Source organism: Phyllopteryx taeniolatus, chromosome 22 (assembly GCF_024500385.1).
Source record: "Phyllopteryx taeniolatus isolate TA_2022b chromosome 22, UOR_Ptae_1.2, whole genome shotgun sequence".
Taxonomy (NCBI): Eukaryota; Metazoa; Chordata; class Actinopteri; order Syngnathiformes; family Syngnathidae; genus Phyllopteryx; species Phyllopteryx taeniolatus.
Window position 1 is genome coordinate 4449420 of NC_084523.1, and position 13572 is coordinate 4462991.

Here is a 13572-nt window from a genome sequence, read left to right on the forward strand (position 1 = left end):
TCATGTTATGTGAATTTAAAAACAAAAAAAGTTTTCATTATATTCAGCCAATTTATGTCAATCTACTCCTTGCACATTTGTCCACCAATTTAAAATTCCAACTTCAACACTCACAAAATTTTAACAATTTTGCGTTTTCTATTTTTTTTCACACAAGAAAATCCCGCCTTTTAGACAAAAATCAAATCCTTATTCCTTCAAACCATTACAACTTCAAAATATTCAGCTCATTCAGGAAATCTAATTCCAATTTCAAACTATTTTGCTCATTCAGAACATCCTGGGAATTATTATCTAACATTTACATTCTACACAAATTGCATGATTTACTACATATTATTAGTACTATAACAAACCATTATATCTCATTAAATTACCTTTCTGTAGTTCCCCTGTAAATTTGACGTGGTTTTTCTTTTCAAAGCACACCCCCCACTGTATTTTTGCAAGCGTTCCAAAACAAATGCAACAAAAAATAATTGCCCCCCCAAAAAAACAAAAAACATTCGAAATGAAGTGTTATTTCCCTCCTCGCCGAATGTATGCATGTTTAGACGTATCTACTGCATTGCTTTCGGATTGATTTACAAAGAATTATGAAGTGTAAACGTAAAAACGTTTATTATGTGTCATGACTTCGCCTCCTTCCTCCCTCTCGCTCGCTTTAATCCCACAATGCACTGCGCCGGCTCGCTCGGAACATGGACCAAAGCGGCAAGTGTTATATTTTCACTCCCCCCGCCTCGATTTAATGTTGTTTCGTGATTTATTTGGAAATAACTATCGCCTTAGAGTGGTGCAACACGAGATCCAAAATATTGTCGAATGTGCTGACTCGCGTTAGCTTTCAGAAGCTAACGTTCCCGTTTAGCATGGGCCAGGTTAGCGTGAACTAGCGAGCGAGACCTCCCAGTGTTCGTTTAAAGTGATCAAAAGCTGAGTATTCAAATATTTAATACCGCTTATAATGGTAATAAGAGAGGCTTAATTTGGGAATTGATCCGTCTTCTAACTGTGGAGCCGCTTCATGTTTGAGCGGCGATGCCGAGGCTTTCGGAATGCTAACCGTGTTACCGTCGACGCTTCAAGAGCTTACAGGAAAAATGGACACATTTTGGGTCGTGTTTTTTTTTTTTTTTTTTTTTTTTTTTTATAAATATATAAATACATGCTTGATCTTACATTATAAATTCAGACTGGGAACGCTTGCATAGTCTTGTTTAATGTTTTAAAAAATATAAGGTTGCAGGTTGTGAGAGGCCCCGCAGTCTAAAAGAAAATGATACAGAGTGGGCCAAAAGAAGCCATACTGTACACTTGGGAATGTTTTCATTTGATTACATTTACAGTCGCTCAGAGTTGCTTTCCTTCCATCCTTGCTTCGGTGAAACCTACTTTTATGCCTTCCTTCCTTTTTACGGCTCGGTCGCACATACCTCGGGTCAAAAGTTTCCAACGTGTCGATAAAAAACTGCTTTTGCGACATACGAGCGGGCGTTTCGTCTCTCGTGAAACTGCGACTACGTGGGGTACCGCTGTAGTTGTCCGCTAGTAATTATAATGTCATTAACGCACGATTTTTGCTCCTGTGATAGATAACGATCTCCAAGGAAGCGACGGCTCCGGGAGCTTGGGCGGTCCGGACGTCCGAAGGCGCATCCCCATCAAGCTCATCTCCAAGCAGCCCCTGAGGATCAAACCGCCTCCCCGCGTCCAGAGGCCCGGCAACAGGCCGCCGCTGAAAAGCGACGCGCCGGAAAAAGACGGTCCGTGCTTTTTCGATAGCTGCCAAACTTCTGCTTTTGTTTGCCTGATTCTTCCCGTTTGTGCAACACAGATAACTTTGGCTTCAAGCAAGACAAGTTTGAATTTGGTGGTAAAGCAGGAGATGTGTTTGCTGCCCAGAGGAGATACCCACAGCCGCTGTTTTGGGACTATAAGGTATATTACGACTGAAAATGCTTGGTTTTGATTGACGTTGTCAGAGAGGTGTTAGTTTACAATGTGTTAATGGTGTGGGTTAAAGTGTACAAGGGTAAAAGCACGCTGGCAGAGTAATCTTGTGCGAGTGAACGTATTCTCGCCTCTTGTTCCCCCGGCAACAGTTGAATCTGATCGGCGAGAGGGACGAAGTCCCAATTCACTTCTGTGACAAATGCGGGCTTCCTATCCAGTTGTACGGACGCATGGTACGTGCCGAACGTGTTGGGATTGGTTCCCAAGCAAAAGCCCGAGAACGAGCGGTCAACATTTTTGCCTTCCTCGCTCTCACCAGATTCCCTGCAAACACGTCTTCTGCTACGAGTGCGCTTTGCTGCATGAGAAGAAAGGAGAGAAGATGTGCCCTGGGTGAGATTTCAAGAACATATGCCATTTTTTTTCATTATTTAAAACACTTCCCAGTTGTCTTAATGTGTCAAAAGACCACAAGGAGACCACAATGGTTGCGGCGCTTCTTACACTCTGCTCATAGATGACTTTTTCAGTTGATAACGGAGGATAGGTTCACCCCCAAAAATCTGTAATTTGCAAGTACCACTGTTTATCATCATTAAATAATTTCAATTGAGTTATTTAACATAAAACATAAGTTAAAAGTATTTTACTGATATTAAAAATAAATAAATTTAATAAATGTATATTAATTACAATGAAATTTTAGGGCCACAGTAACATTATGCACTTTAAACATTAACACTGCACTCAAGTATAGGACAATTTAAAAGCCATACTTTGTGATTAATTTGACATGAATTGCGTGTACAAGTTAAATTGTATCTAAATGAATCAAACTGTTCTTAAAAAATTTGATGTATTTTCCTTTTAAGTTAAGAACTGAACTCCATTTAATAAGTGAACTCTACTGTAAATATGTTTGGAATTTAAGTTTTAAAATGTTATTTGTATTTAATTCACTGTGAAAATGTTTTAAATGATTAATTTTTTTGGGGGGTGGGCTGCGTGTTTTGTGTTCAGCCTGGCCACGTACAGCTGCATGGACCCGGTGCAGCGCATCGAGCAGTGCCAGCGCGGCTCGCTGTACATGTGCAGCGTGGTGTCGGGCTGCAAGCGCACCTACCTGTCTCAGCGGGACCTCCAGGCCCACGTCAACCACCGCCACTTGAGGTCGGCCAAGTCGTCGTCGTCGTCGGGCCGCCAGGAGCCCGTGCACCTGCCCCCGGCTTCCGATGTCCCCGACCGCTTCCGCGTACCCCCGCCCCACATGACCAAGAACCACGTGCACCTGGCCAACCAGCACCCGCACGGCGGCCACGACCCGTACGGGCAGCCCCCGCCCCCGGGCCCCCACGACGGCCCCCCCGAGACGTACCGTATCGCCACGGTGACCACGCGCAAACACAGCAACCTCATCACCGTGCCCATCCAGGACGACTCGTCCTCGGTCCCGCCGGGCCAGCCGCCCCACCACCGTCCGGGGGAGTATCCCGGCCAGCCGCCCGTGGTGTCGCACGCCCACCGCATGATGGCGCCGCCGCCGCCGCAGCAGCACTTCGGGCCGCCGCCCCCGCCGCCGCCCATCAGCCACCCCATGCAGCACCCTCCCCAGGGCTCCGGGACGCCCCACATGGTATACAACCAGGCCCCGCCGCCCCCCATGTCCGCAGCCCCGCCTCCGATCACCCCGCCGCCGGGACACATCATGGCCCAAATGCCTCCCTACATGAACCACCCGCCCCCGGGACCTCCACCCCAACACAGCGGACCCCCTGTAAATGCGCCCCCTCCTCATCACTACAATCCCAATACCATGCAGCAGTTTCCCGAAGACCAGGGCACCCTTAGCCCGCCGTTCAACCAACCGGGAGGTCTGAGTCCCGGAATGTGGCCCGCTCCGAGGGGGCCGCCCCCTCCGCGGATGCAGGGCCCCCCGCCTGGGCCCGGGCCCCACCACCCGGACCAGGGCCGCTACCGACCTTATTATCAGTAATTTGCTATCCGAATGACTGGGCTGTAGGCTTGGAAAATTTCTGTTAAAATTTCGACATTTGGAAATAGTCCTAATTGGAAACTTTTCATGGAAATAAAGGGTAATTTTCTGAAAAGGTGTCATATTCAAGCATAAATGAACTTTTTATTTCAATTTGCATTTACCTTTATTGCTGTTTTCTTCACTTGCACTGCATATTTATTCAAATCCTGGTACCCTTGTACTTGCATGTAATCTGGTTATTTGGATCAGTGTCATACTAAATTATATTTCCCAAAATTTCTGATAAAGAGCCAACATTCAAATTTGTAAATTCCTAGCTTATTACCATGGAAAGTTTCCAACTTAGTTTTTTTGGCCGGTAATTTTGCAACTCTACTAGGCTGTGCCACTTGTATGAAAACAAATGTGATGGTAAACCTCAGGGTTGCAGTGTGTAAATACTCTAGGTATTTTGATAAAACTGCCATGTCACAGTTTGTGGTGCACATCTTTTTCTTTCCGCTGAGCAGATAATAGAGTTGGGAAATAGCAGAAACACCCCTTTTTATTACAAAATATGCTTACGGTAATGTTTATGTTGTATGTCAGCTGACCCATATACCCCAGTATCAATAAAAACATTAAATTCCACCTGATGATCTGTCAGAATGTAATTTTGCTTGACAAAATCAGTTTTCATTCACACAACATATTGAGATGTTTCGTCCCCTCGGATTTGTGTGCGAAGGTTGACTGAAAGTGACTTTTCGTGTGTTTTGGCAGTTTTTGCTTTTAACTGAACGTCACAAATAAAATGTGGGTAATACTAAAAAGCATGTTGTTATTTAAGGGTGTTTACAAGGGATGGGCAGAATGATCAAATTTCTACATTTCCAAAAGCATCCAAATTTTACAGATGGATGTCCTTAAAATAGTACGATGATTACTAAATTGACTTTACACTTTTTTTTTGGAACACTATAAATTGCACAACTGTTGTACAATCACTATATGTATTTGATTAGAGGACAGTGAACTGCCAGTAATTGACAGCCCCACACCCGTAAAAAAAAAAGTTTTGAATTGCCGATAGATGCCACAAAATGGCAGCAAACCTTTGTCCCAATGCAGCTCCTCAATTCACCTCAACATAGTCCCTTGCTACCAAGATGGTGACAAGACAACTTTTATCACAGTGAAGCTGAATTCACTTCGAAAACACTACAAATTTGGTAGGCATGAAGCTCCTCAACTCACTTCAACATTTTTTAAATAAGCAGATAACTAATGTTTTTTACTTGTTTAATTTTGCACTCGCGCCAGCTATCGCAACACTTTCATGTATCACTCATGTCCATAAGTAAAGGCCTCCTAGGGATTCATGTGTCAGACATGTATTTCAACTGTATTCTTGCAACAGTTTGATCCAATCAGCCATTTAAAAAAAAAAAAAGTAGGCCACGGGCTTTCACAAACACTCATTTCCACTCTTGCATGAATGGAGGGGACTGAATAAGGACAACTGCATTAAAAAAACCAAAAAAACAAAGGGTTTACTTGCACAGTAAAAAAAAAAAAAAAAAAAGCATTAGTCACATTAATACAGAAATAAACCATTGGCACATTGAATTCCTAGATTTTAAAAGTGGTATTTGAGGAACTTTCGTAAAGGGAGAAGTTAAATAAATTACTACTATAAACGTTACATACAAATCTGGAGTAGTATATACAAAAAGGAGTTAAAACAGCCCCCCCCCTCAAAAAAAAAAAAAAAAAAAAAAAAGGTCATATTCAACAAAGACAGCAGTATATTTTACACAGTCGTGGGGAAAAGGATTGTTAGCAAGTGTGTGTGTATGTGTGCAAAAGAACAACACATGGACGAGTGAGGAGTTTGAGGGATCACATAACACGTACATTTAGGAACTTCAATGCATTGTTACAAGGGGAAGTCCAGGATTTTTAGCCATTCTATGTGTTTGTGTGTAGCATCCTGAGGAATAGTTCAAACCACTTCAATAAATTAGGTTAATCCAGCCAAATTCTCGTTTGCCTTCAGCGTGGTGTATTTTCCTGGGAAATCAGACTATCACTCACAAATATGACATTTGAACATCCAATCCATTCATTTTCTTTAACGCTTGTCCTCATTAAGGTGAGATGGACAATTCCAGCTGACTTTGAGGTACACCCTGGACTGGTCACCGGTCAGTCGGGATCGAGAAACCACCGTTCATACTCATGTCTGGATATTTTAAGAGTTTTCAATAAACCTATCAAGTAAGTTTTGGAATGTGGGAGGAAGAAAACCCACCTAAGCACTGGGAGAACATGTAAACTCCACATAGGAAGTCCGCATTCGAACCCAGAAGAGGTAAGTCTGACGTGATAACCGCTAGGCTACCGTGCTGCCTGCATCCTGAGGAAGAGTTCAAATCAATTCAACTTATAACTGCAATTTCATTCAATTTTAGTTGTGTTGCCTTCAGGGTGTTGCATTTTCATTTCACTCACAAATAAGACATTACAAACCGCCCCATCAACCACTCTCTCTCGATTGATGTCCCACAGGGTTCAGTCCTCGGGGCCCTCCTTTTTCAACCATCCATTTTCAATAGCTTCTAGTACGTACTTATTGGGTTTACGGGGTGAGCTGGAGCCTATCCGAGCTTCCTTTGGGCAAGAGGTGGGTTACGCCCGGGACTGGTTACCAGTCCATTGCGGGGACAAACAACCAATCGCACTCTCATTCACACCTATGGGTAATTTAGAATCTTCAATGGACCTAACGTGCGTGGTTTTGGAATGTGGGAGGAGGCCGCAGTACATGCAAAGTCAACACGGGAAGCCTGGATTCAAACCTCAGAACCGTACAGTCTGAGGAATAGTTCAAATCAACTTCACTGTGATTACTAGTGATCTGGCAGGATATCCGACCAAATTCATTCATTTATTTTTGTCCGAGTTGCCTTCACGGTGTCGCATATTTAGTGGGAAATCTGAGTTTCAATCAAAATATGATATAGGGTGGCAATTTCCATAACACAACTGTCTGTCTTTTCCATCCCATTATATCACATCTTAGTTTTTTCCTTCGACGTCCCTAAAATGTTTGTTTCTAGTGGTTAGTGTAAAGGGGGGAGCTTTTGTCCACTTTGTAAACACTCTCAGAGGAGATCCTGATGGGCTTTCACAGTATATCTTTCTTGAGATTGTTGTGGCGGAGACAAAAAAAAAATTAAATAAAATAAAAAAAATAAAATCCTTCATGAACCGTCATGTGACCACGCAGGTGATCCCAAAATGGGATCCGGCAGCTCCTCCGTCATTCCTCCCCCGGAGTTTTTTTTCAAAGCTAAATCAGGAAGAAGGGGAGGTATATCTAGGGTTAGTAAGAAGGAGAGTCGGGAAGAATCTTCATGCCGGACGCGTTGCACAAGACGTGGAATAGTTCCGTGTGGTCGGACCGCGGCGTTTTTTTTCCTCGTTTTTCTTCTTTTCTACCAAAAACACTGACATTTTGCAGTACAAGAGTCTGGGCCGCCCTCCCGTCTATGCGTCCGACAGGCAACTCTGAACACTGTCCATCCAAAGCTGAGCGTTGAGGCTGTCCTGGGCACAGAAGTTGTACACTCGTTTGGTGGTCTTGAGCTGGTTGGAGGGGGGAGCACAAAGATCAGGATTTGAACATTTAATATATTACTTTTAAGTTTTGTTTGGCCAACTCATCCAAAATGGTGACAATATAAAAGACTGATTGGTTCCTGGTGAATATATTAACGGCGGAACCTCCAATTAAGAGTGACTCGCCCTGGGAGGTTTTCCAGATTGATAAGATTTTATTTTTTGATTCTTTTTTTTTTTTGTTTTTTTTTTGGTCTCGAGTTGCGATCATAAATTTGACTACGGCACTGACATGTTGTGTATTAAATCGAACCTTATGAATTATGACAGTCCGCTATCTTAATGCTAACACAGAATGCGACACAGCAATATGAAAAGAATTGGACTGCCGCTTTCCAATTTCATGGACAGCCGACGAGGTTCGCTGTCGTAAACGACCAACCCTCAGGAGGGACTTACATCGAAGAAGGCTTTCTCCTCGATGTTTTTGGGCGCTCCCATGGCGGGCGTCCCCAGAAGAACAGACTCCACGTCGGCCAGCTCGATGACACCTTTGCACTCTTTGTCCTGCCTGGTCTCGTAGTATCGCAGCTGCGTTACACACAGAAAAAGAAAAACAAACAAATACAAAATGTCTCAGAATCATTCAGGACTGCAATGACACAACTCCATCGTTGAATTCTTTGTTCCATTCCTACCTGATGCTTTGTCTTGTCCAGCACAAACCACCGTGGTTTCCATGGTTTCAGAAGAGCGCCTTTCTTGAATAAAATGCCTTCGAAACTTCTAAAGCGACACAGAAACAAAGCAATGTGATCAAACACTTGGCATAAGACTACACATCACAGCTGGGTAATATGACCTTAAACTAAAATGTTCCATTTTCAAATATAAACGTTACCCCCCACCACCAAATCTGATTACAATAGTTTCCCCCCCCCCCCCCCTTCAATAATAAGAAAAAGCAAATGACAGAAATTATTCTCAACAAATCCCCTTCTGGGATTTGCTTTACTTACCCTGGAACCAAATAGCCTTTTAAACTTTTCTTTTTTTCCCCCCGGCCTCAAATATAACAACTTCCATAGAAAGAAAATATTTTTTCTTCCTTAAAAGGACAATGTCAAAATAAAAGTGCTCCTTCATCACCCTCATGGATAAACTAGCCCTTCAAATGCAATCCTTAATACATTTTAATAAGAAATAAATAAAATACTTTATCTGATGCAGAAAACAATTCATATTACTGCTGCATAGTTGTGAACTCAAGGCTCAAAGCACAAACACCAGAAGGAGCACATTGTCAACAAACATTGAAGCATGAAATCAGGATTTGCAAACTGTAACTCTTTACAATCCATTAAATTATATTATTGCTGTATGTTTTTATGAAGTATAATAATGTAGAGTGCTAATTTCTGATTAAAACACGCAACGAACATTTCTGTTCGTGTTTTTAGGGAAGTGGAATGTATTAATGGCATTTGCTTTCATTTCAGTGGGGAAAGATGATTTGAGATACGACCGTTTAGAAATGTTTTGCACCGTTTATAAAGATTGATCGCCCAGCCCTAGTACACACGTGCCTGTTTTCGCTCTCTGTGCTCTGGAACTGGCTGTAGAGCGTGCTGGTGCTCGGGCGGCCCGCCGCCGGCGTGGAGGTAGCGCTGACCTCGCGGTCCAGAGCCAAGTTGATGGAGGAGCCTACGCCGCTCTCCTGCAAGTAGACGCCCTGGGAACGCCGCTGGTGGCTCAGGTTGGAGGACATGAGCAGCGAGCTGGAGAATGACGACTGGGAGAGGAGCGGAAAAAGGCAGGGGGGGAAAAATTTTGATTGATTTTTCTTTTTTTACTGCTTGCTAAAATGCCTTGCCCCCACCCAAAAAAATATTTTGGTCTCACCTTGCTCTCCAGTTTGGTCTCATTCCTCTGAGCGGCCTTGATCTTATCCCACGTGTCCTTCCACTTCTCCGACGCCTGGCCGAGCTCGCCCTCCAGCGCCTGCAGGTCCTGCAGCAGCTTGGTGATGGCGTCGGGCACCGTCTTGCTCAGGCTGTCGTAGCACGGCCACACGGCGCGCCGCCGCGATTTGGGCGCTCCGCTGTCGGGCTTGTCGGGCGCCTCCTCCGACGCCGCTCGCTCCTGGCGGCCCCGGGGCTCCCAGTCGTACGACGGCCCCTCTGAGAGCGTCTCCTCTGTGTAGTAGTCCCACACTTTCAGGTTGGAGATGAAAGTGTACGGCCGGAGAACCTGCGCACACCATAAACGCCGCTCCTGATGTATCGGCTTTATTAACCCTCACATACTCGTACACAGTTGACCTGTTTTGATGTACGGTATGACAGCAATAAAAAAAATATCCCAGATGTTATTCTTCAAGTGGACAACGATAATACCTGCAGCTCACGTGAACATTTTCTTTTTTTTTATAATGCAAAATCAATTTTTACTCAATTAATCGATAGGAAAGAATAAACGATAAAAATATTTGACACCTGCGCTCACCTCATAATCCTCTGGCGCGAACATGTAGTTGAAGAAGACCAGCGTCTTCTTGTTGAGCCGGTCGATGTAGTCCCACACGGACTTGCACACCTGAGGACTTCTCCTCTCGCCTTTCTCCTCATAGAGGACTCCTGCAGACAATGTCAGACTTAAGTCAAAAGACAGAGGAGTCAAGGAAAATGCGATATCGCCACGACCGAAGATGGTACCGAGTTCGATGCGCTCGTAGTCAGAGTCGAGCAGGAAGGTGCGGAAGCGGTTGGACACGTAGTGATAGGCCAAGAACTTCAAGTAGTACTGGCTGAACTCGAACTCCATGGGGAACTGCAAATGGATCTGAGGAAGGAGGGTTTCAACAACAAAGTTAAGCGGGGTACACCCGTACCCCTAATCGGATTAAAGTCAGCTGGGATAGGCTCCAGCTCACCTGTGACCGTAATGAGGACAAACGCAATAGAAATTGGTTGGATGGAATACGCACTTGATGCACACAGTCGAGAAACTGCAGGAAGACCGGGGTGAACCCGCTGCTCTGACTGCCTAGCGTTTGCGCGCCACGGTGGCTGAACCTGTGGCCGAACGACAGCCACTCCTTCTCCACCAGCAGCCGGAAGCCGTCGAAGGTCCGGTAGTAAGGGTCGGACAGCAGTTGCACCAACGACACCACCTGTAGACGCGAGGCGGTGTCACGGCGTCACGTGCGGGCTCGCGGAGGAAGCGACGGGTTCGTTTACGGGATCTGCAAACCTGGGTGGTGACGTCCCAGCCGTCCTCAAGGCTGACCATGACGGATGATCCTGTGTCCAGCAGCTCCACCGCCAGGACTGACACCTGCAGCACCCTGTGCAGCTACACACGCAAGGAACTATGTTGAAGTGAGGGGAGGAGCTTCGTTAAGTCAGGAGATAGTCTTTTCCAATTGAAAAAAGTGCTTTGCCACCATTTTCTGGCATCTTTTGGCAATTACAAACTTTTCTGGGTGAGCGTCAATTACTCGCAGATTTTTGCAATTCGCGACCAGGGCCCTGTAACACTGATCGATTAATTTCAAAGTTTGAATACAGATGGATATTAGCTTTCTGCTAGATCTGGTTCAAGCATCTCTTCATGTCTTTTGACATTGATTAATGTAGGTGCACATTGTCCATAAACTTAATTTAAAACAAATACAAATACTCTGCCTGATTTTATATTTAAAAAATAATAATTTTACATTGTGCAAATCTTTTTTTTTTTTTTTTTTTTTTAATATTTTTACAATACATTATTTACAATAATAAAATCAACCCATTATTTCATGACGTACATTAAAACAAATAAGTGTATAAAGTAAATATGATATTCTTTTCCAACTTCTGAGGTTCCACTGTCAGTAGTACGACTCATCGGGGCGATCACTAACCAGCGCCATCCACTCCGACTCTTCCAGACAGCGCAGGAAGTTCGTACTGGAGTCAGAGGAGGCCAGACTAGGCACGCAGGCCTTCATCAGCTTCTTGAAGCTGTTCTTCACCTGCCGCACGTCGGATACCTCGATGGGCACCACCTCCCACTGCTGGAAGGAGTCCTGCTTTCCGCCCTGCAAAACAAATCACGGTCCCAATGAAACAAAACTATTGCCTTAAAATGGAAGAATAGTGACAAAGCCAGTTAACGATAAACCTATCAAATGTGGATATGGTCCAGTTACCTGAGTGAAGTGCTTACACAATTTGCTTAGTTTTAGAGATTCTATTTTGTTGTCACTGTCACTTCCTACCCAGTAACAGAGTGGCTCATTGTTATTAGATTGAAATAAAATGGTTCAACTATACAATTCAATTATATACTGTAATACTAGTACATGGAACCCCCACATATACGTGGTTTGGCATTCACAAATACCAAGATTTCTTTATTCACTGCTTTGACTAAAGCCATGTCTAATATAAAAATATTGATTGGTGCCATCTTGTGGCATCTTGGTGCCAAGGAACTACGTTGAGGCTTTCCAACCATCTTGTGGCATCGATAGGCAATTACAAACCTTTTAGGGTGGGCGTAAATTACTTTTGCTTATTAGTGAATATCAATCAAAATCAATTGTAATTGCAAGTATATTGATACTTGATCACTTGAATGCACCTGTACCACATTAGACAGAAATGCAAGGTATTTCCCCTTACATGGTCATTTATTTAACAATGGAAAAAAAACAAAAAACATTTTGCTAATTTATGAGGAAATGCTGTATGTCTTAGTTTGAAATCAAATTAACTAAAAATATGTCCTCATATAAGGGTTGGAGCCTTGGAGGTGTTATTTTATTTTTGCATTATTTATAATTTCATTTTACTTATTCTACATTTTTCGCTTTTCCTCATATAATAAATAAAAATTCAGAAATTAATGCCTCTGGCAAATCTATGAGAAAGTATAGTATGTTAATATTCACATTAAAATTTACTTAAATTCAAAATGAAAACATTTAATAGTCGGAGGCGTTTATTTACTCAACCGCATTGATACAAAGTGTGCAATAAAAAAATATAGAAACTATATCTCAAAATAAATAATACTAAATAATTAGGATGTATATGTTTAATATGCATAATGTATGCGCAATGCTGTTTTCTTGTCAAACAATTAATTGAGGTATGGAATCTATTCATATTTTTGAGGAAATAGAGTTACTACAAATAAATTTTTTCTTGGTTGTAACCACCACAAGTCACCTTGAGCTGGGCCTTGTCCCCAATGATGTAGAGGTAGGCCCTGTGCTGGCGGAAGAACAACGCCTCACTGGGCCCGCCGTTGGGCTGCGGCGACTCTTTCCCGGCGAGACGCGTCCCCACGTCTGGGTTGTAGGCGCTGAGACGCCCGCCGCCTCGGATACTCCCCCATTTCCCTGGCAATCGCACATACACGCGTATGACGGAACCATGCCACGAAAACAGAATGTTTAATGGAATTAGGTATCCTTTGATTTCAGTCAGGCACGCTGTTTGACGCCCATCAACCTAATAGCCATGCTGTTAAACAAAGTAAGTGATTGAGAACTACCCGAAACCAGTTTCCTACTTGTAGTTTGATGCAAATCTTGCCACTGGACAAACAGAAGAATCAAAAGTGAAGCGACAACGAGGACGCTGGACAGTAGAGCTGCAGTGGCAGCATGCGCGTGCACACACACACACACGCGCACACAAAACACAACAGCAGAAGTCAAACTGACAAACACAAACAGTAAAGAAGAGACCATTAGTCTGGAGATACAGAACACGACCAGGGATGATGCCAGACACATGGGCGATTCTGTTAAAGAGATTTGATTAGTTGGAGGGGAGGGAGGGCTGGGTGTGACCTACTGTACCTCTAGTAGAGTTCCTGGCCTTGCCAGACACTTTGGGCTGAGAGAGGGAGATGACTTTGGCCCTTTGACCAAGAGCTGAGGTCAAATGACAGGCAAAAAAACAACATTGAGCGTCCTCGCGGTGCAGTCTCAGGCTGGATTTACACCGCAGGTCCAAGTG

At 43.7% G+C, this 13572-nt stretch overlaps 2 protein-coding genes across 4 annotated transcripts in view; one reads left to right on the forward strand and one right to left on the reverse strand.

The window, feature by feature from the left end:
* The first annotated feature begins 575 nt into the window (after positions 1-575).
* Positions 576-4582, forward strand: LOC133472044 (E3 ubiquitin-protein ligase Hakai-like). The gene is made up of 6 exons (XM_061762356.1): positions 576-714; positions 1596-1766; positions 1838-1941; positions 2106-2189; positions 2276-2349; positions 2977-4582. Exons 1-6 carry the CDS (start codon positions 702-704, stop codon positions 3947-3949), a joined length of 1419 nt encoding a protein of 472 aa, XP_061618340.1. The 5' UTR covers positions 576-701; the 3' UTR covers positions 3950-4582.
* Positions 4583-5219: 637 nt separating this feature from the next.
* sbf1 (SET binding factor 1) overlaps positions 5220-13572 on the reverse strand; it is a 45378-nt gene continuing 37025 nt past the window's right edge. For all 3 annotated transcript variants that reach the window (XM_061762345.1, XM_061762347.1, XM_061762346.1), the window contains 12 exons: positions 13413-13487; positions 12775-12947; positions 11463-11639; positions 10808-10909; positions 10542-10727; positions 10270-10396; positions 10061-10191; positions 9458-9805; positions 9142-9347; positions 8254-8341; positions 8015-8146; positions 5220-7582 (listed from right to left, as the gene is read on the reverse strand). In XM_061762345.1, coding sequence (XP_061618329.1) covers positions 7484-7582; positions 8015-8146; positions 8254-8341; positions 9142-9347; positions 9458-9805; positions 10061-10191; positions 10270-10396; positions 10542-10727; positions 10808-10909; positions 11463-11639; positions 12775-12947; positions 13413-13487 — 1844 coding nt within the window. In that variant the 3' untranslated portion in view covers positions 5220-7483. The remainder of the gene's footprint in view (positions 7583-8014; positions 8147-8253; positions 8342-9141; positions 9348-9457; positions 9806-10060; positions 10192-10269; positions 10397-10541; positions 10728-10807; positions 10910-11462; positions 11640-12774; positions 12948-13412; positions 13488-13572) is intronic.